The sequence below is a fragment of the Ranitomeya variabilis genome, chromosome 1 (genome assembly GCF_051348905.1).
Source record: "Ranitomeya variabilis isolate aRanVar5 chromosome 1, aRanVar5.hap1, whole genome shotgun sequence".
In the NCBI taxonomy this organism is placed as follows: Eukaryota; Metazoa; Chordata; class Amphibia; order Anura; family Dendrobatidae; genus Ranitomeya; species Ranitomeya variabilis.
In genome coordinates, this window is record NC_135232.1 from 1,109,598,058 (window position 1) to 1,109,625,765 (window position 27,708).

At 44.8% G+C, this 27,708-nt stretch overlaps 1 protein-coding gene across 2 annotated transcripts in view; it reads left to right on the forward strand.

Annotated features, from left to right (window-relative positions):
- Positions 1 to 5,109: 5,109 nt before the first annotated feature.
- The window catches only part of FAM193A (family with sequence similarity 193 member A), a 113,727-nt gene continuing 91,128 nt past the window's right edge, over positions 5,110 to 27,708 (forward strand). For both annotated transcript variants that reach the window (XM_077280169.1, XM_077280170.1), the window contains exon 1: positions 5,110 to 5,477. In XM_077280169.1, coding sequence (XP_077136284.1) covers positions 5,256 to 5,477 — 222 coding nt within the window. In that variant the 5' untranslated portion in view covers positions 5,110 to 5,255. The remainder of the gene's footprint in view (positions 5,478 to 27,708) is intronic.

Sequence of the window (27,708 nt, forward strand, 5' to 3'; positions counted from 1 at the left end):
GAAATTACAGATCAACTTTTTCTGATACGTCTGTTTAACTGAATGCATTTCCAATGAAGTAACAACACTGAGCCATCTTTTCTCAGAACTCTGTGCTGTTCCTTGGTTATTTATCCTGGAAAATTATCCTAAAATTGACCACTGGACAATTTCCATCCCGCTTGACAATATGGTGTGTCTCCAGTGTGAGGGCAGGTGTACACGACTGTTTTTTTGGTCTAAGTGTGATCCGACAAAACGTCAAATCGCTCCCGGACCAACGTTATTCTAGAGTCTGTCCCAGAAAAAAACACATCATGATATTCAGATTTCACTCCGCCATTAAAGTCAATGAGTGTGTGGAAAACATCAGACTGCACTCGTATGACATCATGAATTGACAGAATGGAGAAGATGAAGAGATTTTGTTCTCCATCTTGTCCTCGTCTGAGAGAATTGGATCACACTGATCAAAACCCTTATCGAAGTCTGATCAGAGTGTGATTTGCAAGAGGGATAACAAAGAGATGACATACTTTGGAGTTATTTAAAAAAAAAAGGTGCTTCAGATGTGTTATTCCATGGAAAAGAAAAGTATTTCACTATTACAGTGTTGAACATTAAAGGAGTATTCCTGTTCCGCTTACTTCTGCAATGAAAGGGAAGTGGAGCCGGTGAGGTCAGTCCGACATATACGGTACCTGTCAGGTATCGTTGCCCAATAGGAGACTTCACATCTGTTGATACCTGCCGGTTTGCAAGCCATATACCTGCCGATCAAGCCACTGAATCGTCAGCTATCTGTTGACGTGATTTCACCATTGTCGCTTGCCTCCTGAAGCAGAAGTGAGTAAATGTCTTATTTTTCTTACACTTTCTGAGTGGTTGCTAGTGATAAACAATAGTCGCTGCTCGGCAGCGCTCTGCTGTGGCACCTGCACTTTAGTGGTAGTGGAACCAGCGGTAGATAATGGTTCCCAATGGAGCAATTTACCTAAAGCTTCGCATTACGGGATTTAGGAGTAGTGACTTGCAGATATGGCTGGCTCTGAGAGAGTTAATGGGATAATTGGTGCACCTGTAGCTTTACTGTAATAATCGGCCCCGAAGAGCAGAGCCAGGACCTCCGCTGGGCTTTACTGCAGGTGTTCAGCATCACGAGAGCTGCAGCATGTCCTGCTGGCACAGGAGACAACGCCATGATTATTCTTCAGGCCGGATGGCAAATTAACAAGCAATTCCAGCAATATTACAGAACTGTAACTCAGCTTTCCTGGTGTCCTACAGCTTTTGGATCACTAACGGCACACACGAAACACAGCACCCCCAAATAAAGATAAAACCCCCCATTCCTCATTGTCGATTATTGACTTTTTTTGGAGTAATTTGTTCTTTATTACCCCCTTTTGCATTTGCATCTCATTCTCTATAAGTTTTTCAACATTTTTTAAAGTTTTTCATTTCTAAGTCTATTATTAATTTTTCCTTACCAACTTTGCTTATCCAGATGTTTTAGACTTTTCTGGAAGCCGCTTTTTTCTTTTTTTTTAGGTGCATCTCACGTACATGTACGGCACTTTAACCCCTTCACCACCTTGGGATTTTCCATTTTCATTTTTTTCTCCCCTTCTTCCCAGAGCTATAACTTTTTTTAAATTTTTTCCATCAATGTAGAAGTATGAGGGCTTTGTTTTTTTTGCGGGACGATTTGTACTTTTGAACGACACCGCTGATTTTACCACACAGTGTAATGGAAAATGGTTAAAAAAAATTCCAAGTGCAGTGATATTGCAAAAAAAAGTGCAATTCCACAATTTTTTGTTTATTGTTTTTTTTTACCATGTTCACTAAATGCTAAAACTGAAGTATATGATTCAGCGGCGCTAGTAGTAGAAAGTTTTTCAATGCTGCAAATCTGGACAATAACCACAGGTTTGTCAATTGGATATGTATTGGAAGATAGTAGATTTGCGCAAAGAAAAAACAGGAGAATATCTGGGGAAAAAAGTTTTTTTCCCCCCAGATATTCTCCTGTTTTTCCTTTGCGCAAATCTACTATCTTCCAATAGAAATGCTAAAACTGACCGCCATTATGATTCTCCAGGTCATTATGAGTTCGCTGATACCAAACATGTCTAGGTTCTTTTTTATTTATGTGGTAAAAAAACAAATCCAAAGTTTATAAAAAAAAACAACGATATCTGAGTGTGGTGCGATATACGCCGACGCTGGCAGCAGAGGAGATGGAGAAATTAATTTCTCCGCCTCCTCCGCGGCTGTGCTCCGTAAAAAGACACACGGAAGATAAACTGACTTTTTTGGGGGGATTTTTGCCATCGTCTTAGGCTGCTTTCACACTAGTGTCGGTACGGGGCCGTCGTGCTGCGTCGGCCCGACGTACCGACGCATACTGTGAAAAAAATGCCCGACGTGGGCAGCGGAAGCAGTCTCACGACGCTTCCGCTGCCCCATTGCAAGATCCGGGGAGGAGGGGGCGGATTTTCGGCCCCGCATGCGCGGTCGAAAATGACGGACTCGACGCACAAAAAAAGTTACATGTAACTTTTTTTGTGGCAGCGGTCCGCCAAAACACGACGCAACCGTCGCACAACGGTTGCGACGTGTGGCACTGCGTTGAAATGCGTCGCTAATAAAAGTCTATGAAGAAAAAACGCATCCTGCGGGCAACTTTGCAGGATGCGTTTGTTCTCCACAATGACGCATTGCGACGTGCAGTACCCGACGCTAGTGGGAAAGTAGCCTTACATACACACTAGCGATTTCTTCATGACTCAAAGGGGTGAGAAAAATGACTGGAAAACGACAGTAAAAGAGACTTCGCAAAAACTGTAAGAAAACCCTTCAAAAAGCCACAGGCTGAAAAAACATTAAAAAAAAAAAAAAAACACTTAGGAAATGACAGAAAAAGCGACACAAAAGAAGTATCAGGGAGAAAAACTCCAGCGTTGCGTGAAGCATCTTCAGCTTTGAAAGGTCGTCGGTTTCACCTCAGTTTGAGGCTGCTGTCACACTAGCAGTATTTGGTCAGTATTTTACCTCAGTATTTGTAAGCCAAAACCAGGAGTGAAACAATTAGAGGAAAAGTATAATAGAAACATATGCACCACTTCTGTATTTATCACCCACTCCTGGTTTTGGCTTACAAATACTGATGTAAAATACTGACCAAATACTGCTAGTGTGACGGCAGCCTGAAAGATGCCGTATAGAGTTTTGAGGTTTTGAGGAGGATTTGCAAATTTTCCACTCTGTTTCCTCTTGAATTCTTTTGCGGCTTTTTTTTTTCTGGCAGATTTCAGGAAAAAAAGATGTCGTGTGCACATGACCCAACGCTTTTTTTGCAAAGGCTAGGGAAAAAAAAAATCATGCAAAATGGGATGTGAAAAATAATCTTTTCAGAGGTGGAAAAATCGAATGGGTTTTTCAAGTGAAATTTACTTTGGGAGATGTAGTTATTTTTTTTTAGGCAGTTTGCTTTTTCAGACCAGTTTTTAAGTGGTATTGACAACATTTTTTATGCCATTTTTTCCCCTCAAAATTATTATTATATTTTTTTTCGCAGCCAGTTGATTATGTAGTGACAAGTCTGGAGCAAATACCAGGAGGAACCCTCATCAAAGAAGGTGAGTATCACTATTATTTTATCCACAGCGAGGATGCCAAGCCTCTGTAGGAAAAAAAAACTTGTTTGAACAACAAAGTGAGGGTTCCAGTGAAATGAAAAAGATACAGTGGAGTGAAAAAGGCGTGAACACTTTTTCAAGGCACTGTAATTCAAAGAGTATCTGAAGCCGTCTTTTTTAGAGCAGATCTACTTCAAAATCCTCCCGTAAAAAAATCAGTGCGCGCTTGGCCTAAGGCCAGATTCACAAATCAGTGTTTTGTGGTCCGTACGGACCTCCAGGGGGGCTCCTGATCCGAGCTCGATGGCCTCCTAGGCATGTATGAGGTGGGCGAGTCACATCGGGTCAGGACACCCGCAGGCAGTACAATGGAGTGTAAATCTGCCGTAAGGATCCGTTCACACACAGTTTCTTCAGGTGGATTTTAGTGCAGATTGCGCAGAAATTTCCAAGTAAAAATAACGCTATGAATACTCTGTAACGCCCCTTTCACGCATCAGTATTTTGCCACCAGTCGAATTTTGAAAAAACAGATACGGCGAATGATGCCGCCAGATTCATTTTTTTCTCATAGACTTGTATTAGCGACAGATGGCCTCACGTTTCATCCGTCCTCCACCGGATCCGTCGAAAATTGTTTGTCCTGCAGCCGGAGACAACGGACATAGTAACGTTTTTTGTGTATGTCGAAAAAATGGACAGCGACGGATCCGTCGCCATCCGTCGTTTGCTTAGAATGGAAGCCTATGGGCGCCGGATCTGTCAAATGACGGAATCCGGCAGCAGATTCTGCTTTTTTAACTGAGCATGCTCCGATCCAGTTAGCCAGATCCGCTAGTCGGATCCTTCCAAAAAATGGATCAGTCGCTTCAGTTTCTCACAATCCGTCGAGCCACTGGATTGTGACTGACAAAAAACTGATGTGTGAAAGGGGCCAAAATCAGTACTGTCCAAGTGTCCATCGGTTTTTATTTTTTGTGAATCGATACTTTCCCCTTTATACACAAAAAACACCAAAAACGTGAGGTATTTTGACATTTTCTGCCAGAAAAATCTAGGTAAAAAAAACCCCTTGACTTCTAAATGCCCCTTTATAAGTAAGTTGTTACTCATGAATTTATTAATTTGTGATTCTCATCTTCTGATATACATTGGTGACAAACGCTAGGGCCACTTTTACCACAAACTGAACACCTTGACGTTTATCTCTACAGACACAGCCCTAAGACTTTATTGAACTACAATTCCCGGCATGCCTGTGCTACTTCCCCTCGCTAGCTAGCGCAGTCAGCGTCCGCGCATTGCATCTTGGGATTCGTAGTTCGCATCAGGCGTATACTGCGGGCTTTTCTAACCTAACCTCTTTTTTTCCCCCTGAAGGTGGCAGCAGTGAGCGCTCAGCCTCCCAGCAGCACGTTGACGTAGGATTACGCGATGACGTCTGTGCGTAAGACGGGAATAGCTTTCCTCCTTGTGGTCCGCCATATTGGAGTCTAGCTTGGCTCCGCTCTGGTCGGTTGTTCGCCTCTTCCGCCGCCCTGTCATTTATCGTTGCGGCTTGAATCCGCGCTCCTCTTCGGTAGAGCTCCGGTGTGCGGCTCTCGGCAGAGCGGACGGTATTATAGCGCAGATATGAGCCCGGCCGACGCCAAGAGAGGGGCGAAGCGGAGGAAGAACAAGCGGGGCGGAGGCAGCAGCGGCAGCAGCAGCGGCAGTAACAGCAGTGCAGCCGGGGACGTGAAGGCAGCGGCGGCTCTGCGGGGACAGCACAGTGCGGCCGCCGGAGGAGGCAGTGGAGGAGCGGGCAGCGCGGCAGGAGCAGGCCTCATCTCCAGCACCGCGCCCGGCACGGAGGTGAGCTGCCAGCCCGCGGTGCCAGGCCCTGTTCCCGGTGTGTACCCTGCCATGTGTCTCCCGGACCGGGCCTGGGTGGTGTCAGCTGTTACCAGGACTGGCGCTGCTCTTATTTTGTGGGGGCCACTTTTGGGGTTATGCTAATGTAGTTGTCATGGTAACCATACCATCAGGGGGGTGGGGTGGAGGAGTCGTACTCTAAGCATCTTGGTTTGGAGAACTACTAGTACCAGCTTACCTCAGCATCTTGCCGCCTCACATGTCTGTCATGATGAAGGTTGCATTTATTTTTTATTTCTTGCAATTACCAGACACGACCTTGAGTGGCGCTGTTTTGCTAAAACTATGCTGGTGTGTTGTTGGTTTTTTTTTTTTTAAGGGGATTTTGAAAAAAATCCTAAAAACAAAGAAATTGTGCATTAGTCCCTCTTCCCAGGTCCCGCACGGAGTCTCTGCTGCTGCTGTCTGTGTTTTTTTTTTTGTTTTGTTTGGGGATCTGATGTCACATTGACAGCGCTGCAGCCAATCAAAGCTCGGCAGCTCTATCTGTCTGCTCTAGCTGAGCCTACTGATTGGCTGCAGCGCTGTCAACGTGACATCACCGCTGCAGATAAGACACTGGCAACAGCAGCGGGAAAACAGCGCTGGTCCTGGGGAGGGTGAGTGCAGCGCCATTTTTCACTTAACCTCTAATGGGATGTTTCGAGTGTAAGAACAACCCTGCATTACTCGCCCTCCCCAGGTCCTTAGCTGAGTCACCGCCTCTGCTCCCGATGTCTGATTGTGGCTGTACTGCTGCCAACATGACCTCAGCGTTGCAGATTAAAGAGATTTTTCCGGTTTCTCAAAACCCCTGTTCCTCTGCCTAAAAAAACAAAAAAAAACATTACTCGCCCTCCCCAGGTCCTTAGCTGAGTCACCGCCGCCGCTCCTGGTGTCTGATCCTGTCTGCAGTGCTGAAGTCAGGTTGACAGCGGTGCATCCAATCAGTGAGCTCAGCAGCTGGTACGGAGTAATCAGGCAGAGCCGCTGGAAATGCTGATTGGCTGCAGCACTGTCAATGTAACATCAGCCCTGCAGATAAGACACTGACACTGCAGCGAAGATACAGCGATGGACTTGGGGAGGGTGAGTAGAGTAAAAAAAATTAGTTTTTTTCCCCCAAGAACCTCTAAAGGGATTTTTTCCTGGTTTCGAAAGACCCCTGTTCCTCTGCCTAAATGAATATTTTGCATTACTTGCTCTCCCCAGGTCCTTCACGGAGTCTCCGCCGCTGCTCCCAGTGTCTGATTTTGTCTGCAGTGCTGTCATCACATTGACAGCGCTCCATCCAATCAGTGAGTTCAGCACCTGGAACTGTCTGCTCGGGCAGAGCTGCTGGGAATGCCGATTGGCTGCAGCGCCGTCAACGTGACATCAGTGCTGCAGTATTAGAGATGCAGCGCTGGACCTGGGGAGGATGAGTGCACGATTTTGGCTGTCTTTTGGCTAGAGTATTTCCTGAAAACCCTTCGGTGAGCTTGGTGTTTGCTGTCACCTGTGATTTTCAGCATTTCTTCAGCGGTGAATGCTACTATACTGTTTGTACAGCTTTTGGTGGAGGATGCTGTATGCATTGCTGTGGTCAGGGCATTGCCTGGCAGTTGTGGTCCTGGTACCTGGATGGATGGCAGCGATGCTCCTCACCTAGAGGCTACGTTGACTACTTCAGTGCCTTCATTATCTTTCTAATATACGTTGATGCAGTTTCTTTCTAACTTTAAGACCAGTGCTTGCTGTCAGTAACTAGACTCCAGATCAGAGGTTGAAAATTCCTCGCTTACACAGCTGAGGGTTTGTTACATGTAAGGCTTCATTCACATTATAGTAACCTGCTCTGTCACGGAGCTGAGCCGTGCAGATGGCTGGAGGGATGGGCACCAACACTGCGCGACTGACCCCGTGGACTATAGTAGGGTCCGTCTTTTTTTTTTTTTTTTTGTATGGTGACCTGCTTTTTCATCTGGAGGTGACTGTCTTTTTTTTATATCTGGAACTTCAGGCAGCTACGTCTCCGAGTTAGAAGTAAGGTATTCATGCTTTTGACATTTATAATCCATACTTTTTTATTATGAAGAGTTTTTAAACTATAGATCTAAAAAGATACAACCAGCGTTTGGAGTTTACAGCTTCCCCTGCAGACCTGTGTGTCTCCATGGTAACAAACCCTGTGTATAGTGTGACAAGTAACTCCATTCCCGCACATAGAGCCGAATGCACGCGTTGCAGATTTTCCACCTAGATGTCTGAACGGAAGAAACGCAGCGTAGTAAAGCGTCAACTAAGTTTATGTTGGAAATTTTCTGCATATAAATTGACCTGCCGTGCAGATGTTAAACCCCGCAGTACGTCGGTTCTTCACGTGGGTTTTATTTCGGCCTTTCAGGATGAAAAGTCTGTGTATTTTTATGCAGAATAACAGCGGAGAATCTGCATCGAGTCCACAACATGAGATTCTACGATGTGTTTATCTGTAACCTTGGAATCACATTACTCTGCCGAGGAGCTGCAGACACAAATTGGCCACAGAGATGTAACCAAAACTATATTTGCAAAGCTGACATTTGGTTTAAATTCAGTTCCTTTGGAGCAAATATATAAATTACAAGGGATGTACTTACTTTGTCGTGCCAGTATGTGAATTTATAGGTCCTATAGATGTCCATAATGCAAACTATGGATGTAAATACTGTGCAGATTTTTAGCTAATGAGGAGCGCTGCCTAATGGTAAGGTGATCAGTGTAGACACAGGAGAGATTTGGGGGCTCCGAGCTCCTCTACATTGATGTACGAGAGAAAAGAGCCTGTGTGACTGGTCCCCATCACGAGGGTTCACATACTTTATTTCCACTTTCATTTACCAGGCTTGGCAGCTCATTACCTTTTCCTATTTCTTCCTAGGGCTGGGTGTACTGGGTACAGGTATTTCAGGTCCTCCTGTCCCGATGTCGCTCATTTCCCTCTTTCTAGCCAGGCGCTGTCACTAGGTTGGTCACACATTTTCTTTCCAGGTGACACATCTTGTGCTAATGATCTGCAGCAGGCCAGCTGTTAGAAAAACTACAACTCCCAGCATGCAGTGATGGCCAACTGGAGGGCCACAGGTTGCTCATCTCCTTGAGTCTGATATCTAGTGGGGAGAGTTGTGATTATGGTGCAATAAGCCTGTGGTTGGGAACAGATTGAGGGCTTGCAGCCCCCTCTTGGGGACCCCCACCTGTCAGCCACTGATGTAGCGTCCTGCCCATAGACCACCATTGCTGACGGTAATGGGAGCCTGCAGTTTAGCACTAGTAGAACTATTAGCAAATTGCTTAAAAAAACAATCCCCCAAATGTGGTGTCTTATTCTTCAGCAGTGTTGTGATACTCTTCTATGATTTATGTATTTTATTCATTTATATAACGCCGGCATATTCTACAACGCTGTACACATTTGTCATCCCAAGTTGACTGACGAAAGCAACCCACCCAAACGGTGGGAGACCATGCAGACTTAGAGATGAGCCAAAAGATTTGCGCTGCCCTGGTCCAGTCCGGTCCTCTGGTTGGTTTTCCCCGCTAGTAACAGGAGGAATGAATAAGGCAAACCTTGTAAATGGCTGCTGGTTTTGGTATACAGCTTCAATGCAGATGATTGCGGACAAAACTGTCTGGTCCTGTGATAATGATAACGCTGCAAATTGAGACTTTTTTTAAATTAGAGTAGGTGGGAACCATTTGCAGGGCCCTGGACACATTGGTTAATCTGTGGCCGCTGGATGGGAGCCCCGTGAACCACTTCCTACATGCTGCCATCCCAGCTCCTCTTTTGCTTAGCCGGTCTGGCGCGATGTCACATGTACGCCACGCCACAACCGCCAATCAAGTGTACAGTAAGTAGAAGGCGGTAGTCAAGCTTCCCGTCCAGCAGCCATAGATCACCGCCGTGTCCGCTGGGTCAGGTCTTGGGAATCGTTTCACCGAATATATATTTTTATGCTTCATTTATTGGGAAGAGAGCCAGTATCGACCACTTCTGCAGCCCCTGCTGGTGCTGTCGCCCAGCTTTCCCTGGCTCCTGAGTGACACCCCTACATACCTATGCAGTAGTATCTCCATTTTTAGAGAAGATGGGTGGCAGCGTAGATCGGGGGGCATGGACCTGCGTCTCCTGCTTTGACAATATGCCCCTAACGTCCCTTCTGGGTTTTGCTGCTGGTACAAGCATTCTTGTGTAACGTAATCTCCCACCTGTTCTTTATAGGTTTTTGTTCATTCACTTTATTAAATATAGGATGTGTATGGTGTCACAGGTTGGAACGTGAACATTGGTGGCAAGTTGCTAGGACGTGTGGCCAATGCCTTGTTAATTTTCAACTGATATACTGTGGAAAAATATTCTGATGAACATTATTGGTGGTGGGTACCTAACATATCACTAAATAGAGTACAGTGTACATAAAACTACATGTCTACCTAAACACCACCCAAGTATGGAAATATATTGATAACTGCAAGAACAATCGCAGAAAAACCTCAAAACACCACAAAGCAGTCATGAAATCCAACAACACTTTAATAAAGACACAATCAACAATAAAAAAAAATAGAACAGACTATATCAGACAGTCAGATATAATGGGGCTAAAAAAGATGACAAGGACATCATCAACATCAAGCCAAGCCCAAGGTAGGGTACATCCCTGAAAACGGTAGTTGTATGCAAAAAATCCGCATAATGCAAAGTAGTGCAGTACTGGTGACAACCACTGACACACACAGCTATGCCAACCATACAATCGTTCAATAGGTAGTCCAATACATGTCCCTGAGGAAGGTACCATACCGAAACATGCGTCGGGGTGGACGGGTGTCCCTGTGAGTGCTCTCTGCCATCTGCACTAGGTAATGTGTATGCATATAATGTTATTCGTTATTAGTTATATACTTGCTGGCACTACAGCTATGGAAGACATGTATTGGACTACCTATTGAACGATTGTATGGTTGGCATAGCTGTGTGTGTCAGTGGTTGTCACCAGTACTGCACTACTTTGCATTATGCGGATTTTTTGCATGCAACTACCGTTTTCAGGGATGTACCCTACCTTGGGCTTTGCTTGATGCTGATGATGTCCTTGTCATCTTTTTTAGCCCCATTATATCTGACTGTCTGATATAGTCTGTTCTATTTTTTTTATTGTTGATTGTGTCTTTAATAAAGTGTTGTTGGATTTCATGACTGCTTTGTGGTGTTCTGAGGTTTTTCTGCAACTGATACTGTGTATATGTATCTATATATGCAGCACTTGGTAAATAAGGGGTAATGCATCTTATGTAAATCACTCGGTGCCTTGGGGCCGGTCTCCAAGCAACTCCATGCTTTTCCTCCACCGCAGCCGGCCCCTGATGTAGTCTCTGCGCTGGCAGGTCGCTGGCTCCTTTCTGCTCCGCTTTCTCTACATTGCTGTTTGCTGATGACTGAACTGTGGAAAGCGCTGTGTATGTGACATTTGCGGAGCCAGGAGGTGCTGTCGATCCGTGTGAATGTGTCTGCTGTCTGTCTTCTCCCGAGCACTTCGGCTGCCGCTTGTGTAACATCCATGTAAATAAAGCGGGCGGTTCTGTGCGAGGTTGTGATTGTTCAGCGGCTCTCCGATCCCGACCATTACGCCGACGTATCAGGAAAGGATGGTTTGTGTGTGGATGAAGTCTAGATGTAGTTGTGCACTTTACTTTTCATTCTTTTGTATGTTTTTATGTTGCTGGCAGACTGCTTCGTCTTGCTCAGACAGTCAGAACCGCAGTTTAGTTTGCTCTTTTGTTTTTAAGCAAATTCATTTTTCAAAACATATTGTGATTTGTGTAAATGTTTGTCAGTCTTTGTGCACCTGTTGGTGATACTGAGGAGCTCTCGGAGGATGTTATGGATCATTTTGCAACATTTTTTTTTCCTTCAGTATATCTAACTTGAGCAGCGGGTCTTTGAATTGGCTTAGATCATGCTGTTTTGTGTACACAGCTCCTATACAGCCTGCACATGCTACTCCTACTCAACTTCTTCAGCCTCCCTTTCTTTATAATATACTTGTGGGAGTTTAAAGGCGTCTTCTGACCTTGACTAGGCAAAAAAAAAAAAGCTGTTCTCAAACCAGAAATGTGCTCCCAGCTGCGTCGGTCAGGTGGGCTGTTGTCGGTCGGGTGGCAAAATGTTTGAGTCTCAACGGAGTATGACTGCAGGATCAGACTACACATGGTTTGTTTGTAGTGCATAACTATGGCAACATAGCTTTGCATGAGAGCTGTATACACAGGTTGATAGTGTTTTTTTTTTTTTTTTTTTAATGTAAGACAAACTAATAGCAGTTGTTTTATTTTTACATTTTTGATGCATAAAGCGATAAATGGTTGTTACAGTCTACATACCCTTTACTATTATACTGCATTAATGTAGACTGTCTTTGTTGGCTTTCCTAGATGTGTGTTTTTTGTTTTTTTTGTTTGTTTTTTAGCGCTAGTATCAGATAGAGTATGCACCTAGCTGTGCAGTATGGGGTCCGTAAATGCCGTAACAGTTCTGTGATCCATCTCTAGTGTAAGACTGCGAAAACACCAAAGGTTGCAATATATGGTATTTGTGGAGCCCTGTATTGCACCGAAATGTGACTACCGTACTCATTAAAGTGATTTACACCAGTGGGCCCATGTGTTCAGCATGTACATGGTTGTGGTGGTTTCCACTAGAAAGACACTACATACTTGTCTATCATACAAGTAAATGGGAAAGCTTTTGACTCATGGGCATCTTTTCCAGCATTTTGCTTAAAAAATACTATCATTTTCTTACTTAGCTTAAAGGATTTAATAAACATCTGGAGAATAGCAAGAAGACCCCTAAAAAATAAGATAAATTTAAAATATGCATGCGACAAAGTGCTCAGGAAATAACCAAGAAAACACTTAAAAAAAAAAAAAAAAAAGACTTGAGGTTTACAAAGCTCAGCGTGAACAGACCTTAAAGTTTTTTTTTTTGTATGTGTTGCATAATGGTAATTTTCTTAGGCTTCCTTTATGTTGTCTTTCGTTGCATTGTAGTACTATTTACTATGTAGTATTTTCCTGGACATAAAAGCGCAGCATCTGTTAAAATAACCGTAGCTGTAATGGAAACTCGACAGACCCCAATATAGACAATGAGGGCCGTCAGGCGTGTAAAGTTTATAAAAAAATGAAAAATTGCCCATCTTTTTGCATCGTCAGTTAATATTCAGAACTATGTGTCTCCAGGGTTACAGACTGCGTTTCTTTGTAGTCTGTAACCATGGAGACACATATGAAAATACACCTGATCGTAAATTCCCACAACTCTTTGCAGCTGATTCCCTTGGATTAATGATCCACTGCTTTTTTAGCAGAGTATTTTAGGTTTTAAGGAATCTTGTGGATACGCAGATATTTTATGCTGTGGGTATTTTTCTTTTTTTAACAGGCTTTGCAGATGTGAGAACTGTAGTTGTCGGTCTGTGCTGATGATGTCGGTGTACATTTTGCCATGTGCTGCCGGCCGCGGCTACTTTCACACTAGCGTCGGGGTCGGCCCGTCGCGGTGCGTCGGGCCGAGGTTCCCGACGCTAGTGTTGTCTCCGCCGCACAACGGGGGCAGCGGATGCATTTTTCCAGCGCATCCGCTGCCCCATTATGAGGTGCGGGGAGGTGGGGGCGGAGTTCCGGCCGCGCATGCACGGTCGGAAAAGGCGGACCGTCGGGAGCAAAAAACGTTACATGTAACGTTTTTTGCAACCGTCGCATGACGGTTGCGACGTGTGTCATTGCGTCGCAAATGCGTCGCTAATGTTAGTCAATGCAGAAAAACCACATCCTGCAAGCACTTTTGCAGGATGCGTTTTTTTGGCAAAACGACGCATTGCGACGTAATGCAGTTAACGCCAGTGTGAAAGTAGTGTGTAGTAGTAATTAAGTTTGAAGAAACCAGATAGAGAGGAAACCTGCTGCTTTGTAAGCTTTATGATGTACACCCGTCCTACAGAATGGGCGGCCCTCTTATGAAAGTGTCACATAAACATGGCTATGGCCCCAGGAGGTGGAAACTACTCAGCTTTATACTGACTGGTCTTAATCTGGGTGTTAATGGGACAGTCATGATTTCAGTGCACTTTATTTGAAGATTCGGAGTCTGTAAAAAAAAAAAATGTTTATTTTCTCTTGTCTTAAAGGGGACCTGTCACCATGAAAATGCCGTCCACTCTATGCGCCACATGTGTTATAGAGCCGGAGGAGCTCAGTGGACTGATGAACAGTTTTGTGAGAGAAGATTAAGTATTTCCTGTGCTTTATTATTTAATCCTCTACCCTTTGTGGGATTGTCAGTACAGTGGTCTGTCTGTTCAGTGACTGACAGCTTTGTATAACTGTGCATACTGAGAGCTGTCAGTCATTGATAGGGACCGCCCACTGGACCAAAGATCCCAGGAAGGTTTAAGTGATTAAAACACAAGTTAGGGCTTGTTTAGACAGTAGTGATTTTCTCGTACGAGAAAATTGGTCTGCGATTCCCCACTTATTTTTTTTACCCACCAAGTTTTTCCTCAGTTTGGCCAGTTGTTCATTTTTATCCTCAGTCTGGTCTGCGTTTCGTCAGTTTTTTTGTTTTTTTTCTTAGATGAGAAACAACCCCCCCCCCCCCCCCCAACAAAAACAAACAACATTCTCTATCTTTTCTTATCTAGCTGTCTGTGAAAAACACAGTACTCGCATAGCATCTGAATTACGTCCTATTTTTTTTTTTTTCACTGACCCATAGACTTGAATTGCTGATTTTGAATTCCAAATAAGAATTACAGGACCCGAGGTGGCCACGGTTGGCCCTCTGTCATTCTGTGGGGTGGCCACGGTTAGCCCTCTGTCGTTCTGTGGGGTGGCGACGGTGGGGCCGCTGTCGTTCTGTGGGGTGGCGACGGGGCCGCTGTCGTTCTGAGGGGTGGCAACGGTTGGGCTGCTGTCGTTCTGTGGGGTGGCGACGGTGGGGCTGCTGTCGTTCTGTGGGGTGGCGACGGTGGGGCTGCTGTCGTTCTGTGGGGTGGCGACGGTGGGGCCGCTGTCGTTCTGTGGGGTGGCGACGGTGGGGCCGCTGTCGTTCTGTGCCAGTGTGTTAGATTTGTGGTGGATAACAGCAACAAAAAAAAATATTTCAAAATGTGCACTCTTTGTGAGGATTTGACCCTTTGCAACATCAAGGATGAAATCCACCACCTTTCCTCAGCAGAACCAACAAGCTAATGATCCAACATGCTGGAAAATCCACAGATTTATTTTCTGGATTTACAGCACAGAAAAGTTGAAAATCCACTCTGAGTATTCCACACATGATGCAAAATCTGCTGCTGCCAATATATGTGGTTCCTCTGTCAGTAAGGTTTATGTAGAATCGTTTGCATGGAATTTTGGAGGGTTTTTCATACATTGCAGAAGGGACGCATTTTTCTGCTTCAATTGGTTCATAAGTCAAATTTGGAGTTTTTTTTTTTTATTTTTTTAAACAAAGTAAAAAAGCTTCAATAATTGACATATTTCTGCTACTAAAACATGGGGGAAACACCCCCCCCCCCCCCCCCCCCGCAAACGCACTATAGGCGTGTTTACCTATCAAAATTAATAGGAAGCTTATTAAAAAAAAAAGTGTATTTGTAGTGACTGGATTTTGGAGCAGATTTCTCTAAAATCTAGGTAAGAAACTTCATGTGAACATACCCTTAGTAAAAGGTACTCTGACATTCGCCACCCCGCAGAACGACAGCGTCGTCGTCTGTGACCTCGTGGGATGAGGTTCACATTTAGATCTGTGCCTATTAGTAGTACAGTGTGCGTTGCGTGTGGAGAAGCCTGTAATGGCAGCGTCGTGGAACCGCTCTCCTCCGAGGGGCGCTGCTGGTATAGTAACTCGCCCGATACAGTAAGCACAGAGGATTTCATCTGCTACTCATCACAGGATCGTTCACTCTGACTTCACACTGTTTTTGCCAGGAAACCTCTGCAGCACACCTCAACCGTATCTCTAGGCCGCTTCATCCCAAAAGGGCCAAAAGTTTTCTTTTTTCTTTTTGCAATATACATTAAGCACAGTCTGCAGTTTTTAAACATGGGTGACAGATACCGCTGCCTAAGGGTGTCGGTGGTGTCACCCCTTTATGCTCCACCAGGGCCCCTGAAATATGGCTGCTGTCCTCACAGGGCATCCATCAGTTGTCATCTTGCTGCTCATGTCTTTAGATGTTGCCTAATAATCACATCGATTGCTAAACAAAAATCTTATTTGTAATTTTAGACTTTGTTCACATGATGTTTGACGCGTTTTCTTTTTTTTTCTCCTATTCTGCGGGGTGGCGACGGTGGGGCCGCTGTCGTTCTATGGGGTGGCGACGGTGGGGCCGCTGTCGTTCTATGGGGTGGCGACGGTGGGGCCGCTGTCGTTCTATGGGGTGGCGACGGTGGGGCCGCTGTCGTTCTGTGGGGTGGCGACGGTGGGGCCGCTGTCGTTCTATGGGGTGGCGACGGTGGGGCCGCTGTCGTTCTGCGGGGTGGCGACGGTGGGGCCCCTGTCGTTCTGCGGGGTGGCAACGGTGGGTCCGCTGTCGTTCTGCGGGGTGGCGACGTTGGGGCCGCTGTCGTTCTATGGGGTGGTGACGGTGGGGCCCCTGTCGTTCTATGGGTTGGCGACGGTGGGTCCGCTGTCGTTCTGCGGGGTGGCGACGTTGGGGCCGCTGTCGTTCTATGGGGTGGTGACGGTGGGGCCGCTGTCGTTCTATGGGGTGGCGACGGTGGGGCCGCTGTCGTTCTGCGGGGTGGCGACGGTGGGGCCGCTGTCGTTCTATGGGTTGGCGACGGTGGGGCCGCTGTCGTTCTGCGGGGTGGCGACGGTGGGGCCGCTGTCGTTCTGTGGGGTGGCGACGGTGGGGCCGCTGTCGTTCTGCGGGGTGGAGACGGTGGGGCCGCTGTCGTTCTGCGAGGTGGCAATGGTCATAGAGAAGCATTTACTAAGGGTATGTTCACATGAAGTTTCTTACCTAGATTTTGGAGAAATCTGCTCCAAAATCCAGTCACTACAAATGCACTTTTTTTTTAATAAGCTTCCTAATAATTTTAGGTAAACACGCCTATAGTGCGTTTGCGGTTTTTTTTTCCCCCATGTTGAAGTAGCAGCAACAAGTCAATTATTGAAGCTTTTTTAGTGGTTAAAAAAAAAACCCAGACCTCTCCAAATTTGACTTTTGAATCAATTGAAGCAAAAAAATGCGTCCCTCTTGCAATGTATGAAAAACCCTCCAAAATTCCATGCAAACAATTCTACATGAACCTTACTGACAGAGGAACCACATATAATTGGCAGCAGCAGATTTTGCATCATGTGTGGAATTCTCAGAGTGGATTTTCAACTTTTCTGTGCTGTAAATCCAGAAAATAAACTGTCGATTTTTCCAGCATGTTGGATCATTAGCTTGCTGGTTCTGCCAAGGTAAGATGGTGGATTTCATCCTTGATGTTGCAAAGGGTCAAATCCTCACAATTGGTGCACATTTTGAAAGATTTTTTTGTTGTTCTTATCCACAACAAATCTGCACACGGGAGTTATCCCTGCCATAAACTTCTCAGCAGTAAGACGGGCAAATCGTCATCCGAATTTACAGTGGATTTAATTTAAGATTGGCAGCAGCTTTCATTCCGTGCGCTTCACTTCAGATCCGCAACTTCCAGCAATCTTTCTTTCTTAAAGTTCTGTCTACAATGCCGATACTGCATTACTCTGCGGATGTACCGCTGTCAATTCACATGTGCGTGTGGCCTAAGGATGTGTTCAGATGCAGCAGATCCATGTGTTACTGCTCTGTGCAGGCTGCAGACTATCTTGTTCACTATGTTGATTCAGACTGTTTTGGTTACCATGGAGACGCATAGCTTTGCTCAGGAGCTGTATATGTAATCCGGTAGGAAAGTGGTAATCAAGTCCCATTGCAACGTTGCTTAATTTTAGATGCATCACTTCGCCTTTAACCATCGTCGTGCCGTACCAGGTCACGGAGGGCAGCCGCGGTGCTCCGGAGATGTGCGATACTCCAACAAGTATTGTCAAGTAGCAGCTGTGCAGTTCTCACATCCAGGAGAGGAGATTGTTCGTTCTATCATTGTCTGCGGCCTCCTCCCTTCGGTGCTTAGGTGGGTGCAGGGCAATACTAACCTTGGAAAAGACTGAATCCAATTTTTCTTTTCTTTCTCATACTTTTTCAGACTGTTCAGTTATTCCCTTTCTGTACATTTACCCACAGCAGTTTGTAGCTTTAATGCCCGGGATAGAGGTTTAACCCCATTACATATTACGGTCATTATGGGATTATGACACTAAAGTGTTTTTTATTAAAGGAAGCCATATATATCCCATGTATAAGCCCTGTTTAGTTTGATCGCGGTTGCAGGTTCACAACAGAGGTAGCCATGAGGCTATCAATCGCCATGTCTGTCGTGTAATGTAGCCAATAGGTGACCTCGGGTGGCCAAGAATTGGTTCATGAGAGCGCTCAGTTATTGACTTGTGAAAACATTTTGGCTAACACCCGAGAAAATCACTGGTGATGACTTGAGAAAGTATGGGGGGCACAGAAGGATTGTACGCCATCGAATCGTCCAGTTCTCCTCATTACCCGTCAGCTCACGCACGCTTCATACTCGGTCTATGTGCACCCGGAGGGTTGATTTTAAAATTGCTTCAAAAACACTTGAAAGCCTTTTCCGATTCATTTCTATTGTAAAAAGCAGTATTTTCTTCTCCACCTTAATGAGTAACCGTCGTTTTAATTTGATTTTTCCATAAATCAGTAGTACACACCAAATGTAATCAATTTTTTAATATATCAGAGAAATCTTCTTTCTCCTCCTGACTGATCTTTCACTCTCAATTTATGGGTAAAACAGTATTCACTGGAAACTGATCTTCTCATTACTGAGAAGATAAGAGATGACGGTTGGTGCTTTTAGAATTCTATGGAGGAGGAGGAGCTAGCGGAACACAGACATTCCGCTGCAAGTTCTGCATAGAATGAGCACCAGCTGTCATCTCCTATCTCAGGAATAGGAAATTCTGTCTTCACTGAAGACACATTTTACCCCTAAATTGTAAATTTTGAGAATGAATGGACCAGTCCAGGAGGAGGGGAAAAAATTTTCTCTGAGGTATAGTTTCTGATTTTTGTGTGGTATTGATTCTGTCCCCTCCTCTTTTGGGTGAGTGAAACATTGACATCACTAGATCCTGCCCTAATTTTGCAGCTAATGTAAAGCTAGTAAGCATTACTGTAGTTGCTTGAGGTCTACACAGGAAAATGCTCCCCCTAGCTGCAAGTATAAGAATTTTTTTTTTTATAATTGTATTGCAGTATTTGCAATCAATGCAAAAACTGGATTAAAAATTTAGAAATAATATTTAAATGTTATTTTCACACATACAAAAAAAAGAAAAAATTTATGGTACCTTCCCTTTAAATGTTTGAAAAAATGCCTGGCGTGGCTCGTGGTGTAAATCGCTTCAATTTTGCCACTATCCAATAAACGCTGCAAAATAGCGCTACAGGAAAAAACTCTTTCAGAATGCTTAAATTCTTAAAAGCCACTTCAGGAAAAGGAAAACTTACCCAAAAGAGGCAGCATTTCCACTTGAACACTGCAGATTTTCTTTTCTATCCAATGGCAGCTTGTCCTACTGGGAATCCTGTTCCATTGTTTATAAGTATCAAATTTATTTATTTTATTTGTTTACCTTTTGATGCTACCAAAATTCTGATGTGGAATATCCACACTAAATGGTGTGCATATTTACTGTTTATAGGTTGCTTTTTTCTTTTTTTTTTCCTGTAACGTTGGGCCATTTATTATGCATTTTTTAGTTTTTTTTTCCCCTATATATGAGGTTATGAGAAATCATATAATTAAGAGCCACGTCTAGAGCGTGCGGCATGTGTGGGGGAAACCCTACACCTGGGACATGAAGGCACTGCACCAAATAATAAAAAAAAAAATGCTTTGGCTGTAGAACGAGACTGGCAGTGTCCTTTTGGCCTTTTTTTTTTTTTTCCCCATAAGCTATAGTGCGCCAGGTTCACAGGTAACTGATATCCTTTTTTGCCTCTGGATTTGGACCTCCTGTTTACATTTCAAAATAGTGTAAAATAAATAATTTTTTTTTATTTTCTCCCTATTTAGTTTAGTTGTCTCCCTATTAAAGGGAACCTGTCACCCCCAAAATCGATGATGAGGTAAGCCCACCGGCATCAGGGGCTTATCTACAGCATTCTGTAATGCATTCTGTAATGCTGTAGATAAGCCCCCGATGTTAAGGTACCTTCACACGAAGCGACGCTGCAGCGATAGCGACAACGATGCCGATCGCTGCAGTGTCGCTGTTTGGTCGCTGGAGAGCTGTCACACAGACCGCTCTCCAGCGACCAACGATGCCGAGGTCCCCGGGTAACCAGGGTAAACATCGGGTTGCTAAGCTCAGGGCCGCGCTTAGTAACCCGATGTTTACCCTGGTTACCAGCGTAAAAGTAAAAATAACAAACAGTACATGCTCACCTGCGCGTCCCCCGGCGTCCGCTTCCTGTACTGTGTGAGCGCCGGCCCTAACAGCAGAGCGGTGACGTCACCGCTGTGCTTTTACTTTCACTTTAGGGCCGGCGCTCAGTCAGAGCAGGAAGCGGACGGCAGGGGACGCGCAGGTGAGTATGTACTATTTGTTTTTTTTACTTTTACGCTGGTAACCAGGGTAAACATCGGGTTACTAAGCGCGGCCCTGCGCTTAGTAACCCGATATTTACCCTGGTTACCAGCGTAAAACATCGCTGGTATCGTTGCTTTTGGTGTCAAACCTGACGATACACGCCGGTCTGACGACCAAATAAAGTTCTGAACTTTATTCAACGACCAGCGATATCACAGCAGGATCCAGATCGCTGCTGCGTGTCAAACACAACGATATCGCTAGCCAGGACGCTGCAACGTCACGGATCGTTGTCGTTCTCGTTGTAAAGTCGTTTCGTGTGAAGGTACCTTAACCTGAAAGATGAGAAAAAGAGGTTAGATTATACTCACCCAGGGGCGGTCCCGCTGCAGTCCACTCCGATGTGTGTCTCAGGTCCGCTCCGGCGTGTCCTATCTAAATTCCATGACGTCCTCTTCTGGTCTTCACGCCGCGGCTCCGGCGCAGGCGTACTTTGTCCTGTTGAGGGCAGAGCAAAGTACTGTAGTGCGCCGGGCCTCTCTGACCTTTCCAGCACCTGCACACTGCAGTACTTTGCTCTGCCCTCAACAGGGCCGACAAAGTACGCCTGCGCCGGAGCCGCGGCGTGAAGACCAGAAGAGGACCTCATGGAATGAAGATGGGAGGCCCCGGACCGGACCTGAGACGCCCATTGGAGGGGGACCGCCCCTGGATGAGTATAATCTAATGTCTTTTTCTCCTCTTTCAGGTAACATCGGGGGCTTATCTACAGCATTCCAGAATGCCCCTGATGCCGGTGGGCTTACCTTACTATCGATTTTGGGGGTGACAGGTTCCCTTTAAGTGTAAATAGAAAATTGAGGAACATCCACTATACAGTGGAACATCATTCTTTGCTGAGACCAATGGGGCGCGTAAAAAAATAAAATAAAATAAAGCTGCGGATTTCCGTGCGGAAATGCTCTTGATTTGGAATCCACTGCACAGTTAATTTTCCACTGTGGATTTTCTCTAGTCTGCGTTTTAGAATTCTTAATGCGTTTTAGAATTCTTAAAACCTTATCTGATTTGCTGATACTGTAAGGCCGCGTTCACACAAGTGTATAAATAAATGTCCGAGTTTTATCCAGAAAACGGATGACTTTTTTTTAAATTCCTTGTGGCCTCAGTTTTACACAGCAGCAGTTGTTAAATCTTTACAAGACTAAATGCAGCTTCCTATGTTAAAGAATTACAATTTATCCTTAAAAATCGGACGCTATATAGTGGCTGCGTACTGAATCCGATTTTTGTATTTTTTTTTCTTCCCCCGAACTTTATTTCACATGCAAATTTGGTTTATGGAAAAAAAAAATTGCTCCTCTGCATTTCCCAATTGGCCCATGTCCGGTTCATTTAAGATTTTATTCACGGACCTTGCGATTTCAGGGACAGCAACTTAAAAGACGCTCTTCAGAGCAGTTTGTAGCAATCGGTCAGAGTAAACTTGCTGCAAAAAAGCCGGTTTTGTTTAGTTTTTGTAACTTTTTTTTTTTTTTTCTTTCGCTGCGTCTTTATTCTTTTGGGCAGCGGTATCTTCATGCTGCTTTTTGCCTCTTGTACATGCCGATAAAGTTTATTGCAAAAAAAGACATATAAAAAATCTGATTCTACTAAACCAGGTTTTGGCACAAAAAAAAAACACAGCAAAAATTGATACCTGTGTTGTTTTTTTCTTTTTTCACAGCCCCTTTTTTGCACTACCCATTATTTACAGTGGATGAAAAAGGTCTGAAAGTGACATGCTCCTTTCTGCAAAACCCAAGGTTTTGCACAAAATACAGAGGACAAGAAAACCCAAGAGATTTTTCTGATACTGTAAAACGCAGCTAAACGTTGCTTTAAAAAATAAAACCACAACGTGTAAACGTAGCCTTAAATTGACAGTCGCTGCGGATTTGATTTTGGCAGCCCACAAATATTATGCTGCTGATATTCACAATGGTTTTCACCCTGTGCAAATATATTGTAAATCCACAGCAAAAAAAAAAAAAAAGCCGCACAGTTTGGTGCAGATTGTGTCGCAGATGTGTGAACGTTTCCCTCTTAGATGATGTTGGTGTATTGGGTAAGCAGGTGACGGCGTCCGAGGGCGGGGGAAATATGGTAGTTACAATGAAGTAGTAGGAAATGAGGCATACACCGTACACAGAACCTCTGCGCTGGATGTATGTTCCTCCTTTAATTAATCGGCTCCGATCTGTGGAGGTGTTGGGCTGACGGATCCCTCATGACATTTCGGTGGATTTCGTGTTTTCCCCCGTGCATCTCTCTAAAGATACGAGTGATTGGCCGACTCGTGGTCTCTTCACCGTGCGGTGTCCTGAAGTGTCCTTTTCCCATGCAGGATTGTGTCCAGGGAGAGGCCGGCGAGGAGGAGGAGGAGGGAGTGTTGTCGTCTGCTCATTTACATGATGATGCATGCTCGGCCCTGGCGCCATTGTCCTTTACCAGGTTGGGGTGACTTCATGCTATGCGGAATCGCACTGCTGCCTCTTTATGTACAGCAGTCACAGTCTTTACAATGACACAAAATAAAAAAAAAAATGCTTTTTCTTTAACCCCTTCATGACCCAGCCTATTTTGGCCTTAATGACCTTGCCGTTTTTTGCAATTCTGACCAGTGTCCCTTTATGAGGTAATAACTCCGGAACGCTTCAACGGATCCTAGAGATTCTGAGATTGTTTTTTCGTGACATAATGGGCTTCATGTTAGTGGTAAATTTAGGTCGATAATTTCTGAGTTTATTTGTGAAAAAAACGGAAATTTGGCGAAAATTTTGAAAATTTCGCAATTTTCACATTTTGAATTTTTATTCTGTTAAACCAGAGAGTTATGTGACACAAAATAGTTAATAAATAACATTTCCCACATGTCTACTTTACATCAGCACAATTTTGGAAACAAATTTTTTTTTTGCTAGGAAGTTATAAGGGTTAAAATTTGACCAGTGACTTCTCATTTTTACAACAAAATTTACAAAACCATTTTTTTTAGGGACCACCTCACATTTGAAGTCAGTTTGAGGGTTCTATATGGCTGAAAATATCCAAAAGTGACACCATTCTAAAAACTGCACCCCTCAAGGTGCTCAAAACCACAAAACCAGTTTATTAACCCTTCAGGTGTTTCACAGCAGCAGAAGCAACATGGAAGTAAAAAATGAACATTTAACTTTTTAGTCACAAAAATGATCTTTTAGCAACAATTTTTTTATTTTCCCAAGGGTAAAAGGAGAAACTGGACCATGGACGTTGTTGTACAATTTGTCCTGAGTACGCTGATACCTCATATGTGGGGGTAAACCACTGTTTGGGCACTTTAAACCCCCAGGTGCTTCACAAATTGTTCCATAAAAATGAAAAAGTACTTTTTTTTTCACAAAAAAATTATTTTAGCCTCAATTTTTTCATTTTCACATGGGCAACAGGATAAAATGGATCCTAAAATTTGTTGGACAATTTCTCCTGAGTACACCAATACCTCACATGTGGGGGTAAACCACTGTTTGGGCACATGGTAAGGCTCTGAAGGGAAGGAGCGCCATTTGACTTTTTGAATGAAAAATTAGCTCCAATCGTTAGCGGACACCATGTCACGTTTGGAAAGCCCCCGTGTGCCTAAACATTGGAGCTCCTCCGCAAGTGACCCCATTTTGGAAACTAGACCCCGCAAGGAACTTATCTAGAGGCATAGTGAGCACTTTAAACCCCCAGGTACTTCACAAATTGATCCGCAAAAATGAAAAAGTACTTTTTTTTCGCACAAAATTTCTTTTAGCCTCAATTCTTTCATTTTCACATGGGCAACAGGATAAAATGGATCCTAAAATTTGTTGGACAATTTCTCCTGAGTACACCAATACCTCACATGTGGGGGTAAACCACTGTTTGGGCACATGGTAAGGCTCGGAAGGGAAGGAGCGCCATTTGACTTTTTGAATGAAAAATTAGCTCCAATCGTTAGTGGACACCATGTCGCTTTTGGAGAGCCCCTGTGTGCCTAAACATTGGAGCTCCCCTACAAGTGACCCCATTTTGGAAACTAGACCTCCCAAGGAACTAATCTAGATGTGTGGTGAGCACTTTGAACCCCCAAGTGCTTCACAGAAGTTTATAACGCAGAGCCATGAAAATAAAAAATAATTTTTCTTTTCTCAAAAATGATTTTTTAGCCCACAATTTTTTTTTCCCAAGGGTAACAGGAGAAATTGGACCCCAAAAGTTGTTGTCCAGTTTCTCCTGAGCATGCTGATACCCCATATGTGGGGGTAAACCACTGTTTTGGCACACGTCGGGGTTCGGAAGGGAAGTAGTGACGTTTTGAAATGCAGACTTTGATGGAATGCTCTGCGGGCGTCAGGTTGCGTTTGCAGAGCCCCTGATGTGCCTAAACAGTAGGAACTCCCCACAAGTGACTCCACTTTGGAAACTAGACCCCCCAAGGAACTTATCTAGATGTGTGGCGAGCACGTTCAACCCCCAAGTGCTTCACAGAAGTTTATAACGCAGAGCCGTGAAAATAATGTTTCCTTTCCTCAAAAATATTTTTTAGCCCAGAATTTTTTATTTTTGCAAGAGTAACAGGAGAAATTGGACCCCAAAAGTTGTTGTCCAGTTTCTCCTGAGTACGCTGATACCCCATATGTGGGGGTAAACCACTGTTTGGGCATATGCCGGGGCTCAGAATGGAAGTAGTGACGTTTTGGAATGCAGACTTTGATGGAATGGTCTGCGGGCATCATGTTACGTGTGCAGAGCCCCTGATATGCCTAAACAGTAGAAACCCCCCACAATTGACCCCATTTTGGAAACTAGACCCCCCAAGGAACTTATCTAGATGTGTGGTGAGCACGTTCAACCCCCAAGTGCTTCACAGAAGTTTACAACGCAGAGCCGTGAAAATAAAAAATCATTTTTCTTTCCTCAAAAAAGATGTTTTAGCAAGCAATTTTTTATTTTCACAAGGGTAACAGGAGAAATTGGACCCCAACAGTTGTTGCCCAGTTTGTCCTGAGTACGCTGGTACCCCAAATGTGGGGGTAAACCACTGTTTGGGCGCACGTTGGGGCTTGGAAGGGAGGGAGCACCATTTGACTTTTTGAACGCAAGATTGGCTGGAATCAATGGTGGCGCCATGTTGCGTTTGGAGACCCCTGATGTGCCTAAACAGTGGAAACCCCTCAATTCTAACTTCAACACTAACCCCAACACACCCCTAATCCTAATCCCAACTGTAGCCATAACCCTAATCACAACCCTATCCCCAACACACCCCTAACCACAACCCTAACCGCAACACACCCGTAACCCTAATTCCAACCCTAACCCTAATCCCAACCCTAACCACAACTGTAACCCCAACACACCCCTAACCCTATCCGTAACCCTAACCACAAGCCTTATCTTAACCCTATTTCCAACCCTAGCCCTATTTCCAACCCTAACTCTAATTCCAACCCTAACCCTAAGGCTATGTGCCCACGTTGCGGATTCGTGTGAGATTTTTCCGCACGATTTTTGAAAAATGTGCAGGTAAAAGGCACTGCGTTTTACCTGCAGATTTACAGCAGATTTCCAGTGTTTTTTTGTGCGGATTTCACCTGTGGATTCCTATTGAGGAACAGGTGTAAAACGCTGCGGAATCCGCACAAAGAATTGACATGCTGCGGAAAATACAACGCAGCGTTTCTGCACGGAATTTTCCGCACCATGGGCACAGTGGATTTGGTTTTCCATAGGTGTACATGGTACTGTAAACCTGATGGAAAACTGCTACGAATTCGCAGCGGCCAATCCGCTGCGGATCCGCGGCCAATCCGCTGCGGATCCGCGGCCAATCCGCTGCGGATCCGCGGCCAATCCGCTGCGGATCCGCGGCCAATCCGCTGCGGATCCGCGGCCAATCCGCTGCGGATCCGCGGCCAATCCGCTGCGGATCCGCGGCCAATCCGCTGCGGATCCGCAGCCAAATCCGCACTGTGTGGACATGCCATAACCCTACCCCTAACCCTACCCGTAACCCTAACCCTACCCGTAACCCTAACCCTACCCGTAACCCTAACCCTACCCCTAACCCTAACCCTACCCCTAACCCTAGTGGAAAACGAATAAAAAAAAAAAAACCATTTCTTTATTTTATTATTGTCCCTATGGGGGTGATAAAGGGGGGGGGGGGGGTTTATTTATTATTTTTTTTATTTTGATCGCTGTGATAGAACCTACCACAGCGATCAAAATGTACCTGTAAGGAATCTGCCGGCTGGCAGATTCGGCGGGCGCACTGAGCATGCGCCCGCCATTTTGGAAGATGGCGGCGCCCAGCGAGGAGACGTACGGACACCGGGAGGATCGGTAAGTATGAAGGGGGGGTGGATCGGAGCACAGGGGGGGTGAATACAAACAAGGAGGGAGCGGACAGGAGGACGGGGGAGCCGGCAGGCGGACGGAGGGGACCGGACCCCATAACGGAGGACTGGGGGGGCGATCGGTGGGTGTGGGGGGGGGTCACTTGAGTATTTCCAGCCATGGCCGATGATATTGCAACATCGGCCATGGCTGGATTGTAATATTTCACCAGTTTTTTAGGTGAAATATTACAAATCGCTCTGATTGGCAGTTTCACTTTCAACAGCCAATCAGAGCGATCGTAGCCACGGGGGGGTGAAGCCACCCCCCCTGGGCTGAAGCACCACTCCCCCTGTCTCTGCAGATCGGGTAAAATCGGAGTTAACCCTTTCACCCGATCTGCAGGGACGCGATCATTCCATGACGCATACGCTGCGTCATAGGTCGGATTGGCACAGACTTTCATGACGCAGCGTATGTGTCAAAGGTCGGGAAGGGGTTAACCAGTATTTGTGACTTTTTAGCAGGCAAGTTGCATATGCTTTGCAAAGTTGCAAAAAAGCCTTATTAAAATAAAGGGGAAAAAATGCGTCATTTAATTAGTTGTATTTCATGAATCTGCCGAAGTGTGTGCAAATGTTCAGAAAAATCTGCAAATACCGCAGTGTTGGCAGGAAAAATCACAGTAAAATACGCTAGGTTTTGCTGTCTTTTTTTTGTCCTCCTCCCCCCATTCATTTGTGTGAGAGAAAGCTACAAAAACTGCTGAAAGAATTTACATGATGCAGATCTGAAACTTCTACAAATCTGCAAAGAAAAAAAGATAGGCAGCACGAGCATGAGATTTCCAAAGTCTCGTTCACTTTGCTGTAAGAGTAAAATGCTGCTTTTTGTGTATGTAAGTGTAAAACCAAACCAAAATAAATTCGGAGCATATAATTATTTAACAACCAAAGAGGACAAAAAATATGCCCCTAAAATATAACTTTTATTTAGTCAGGTAAAAATGACCTGTTAGGGTCAGGAGACAGTAATTAATTA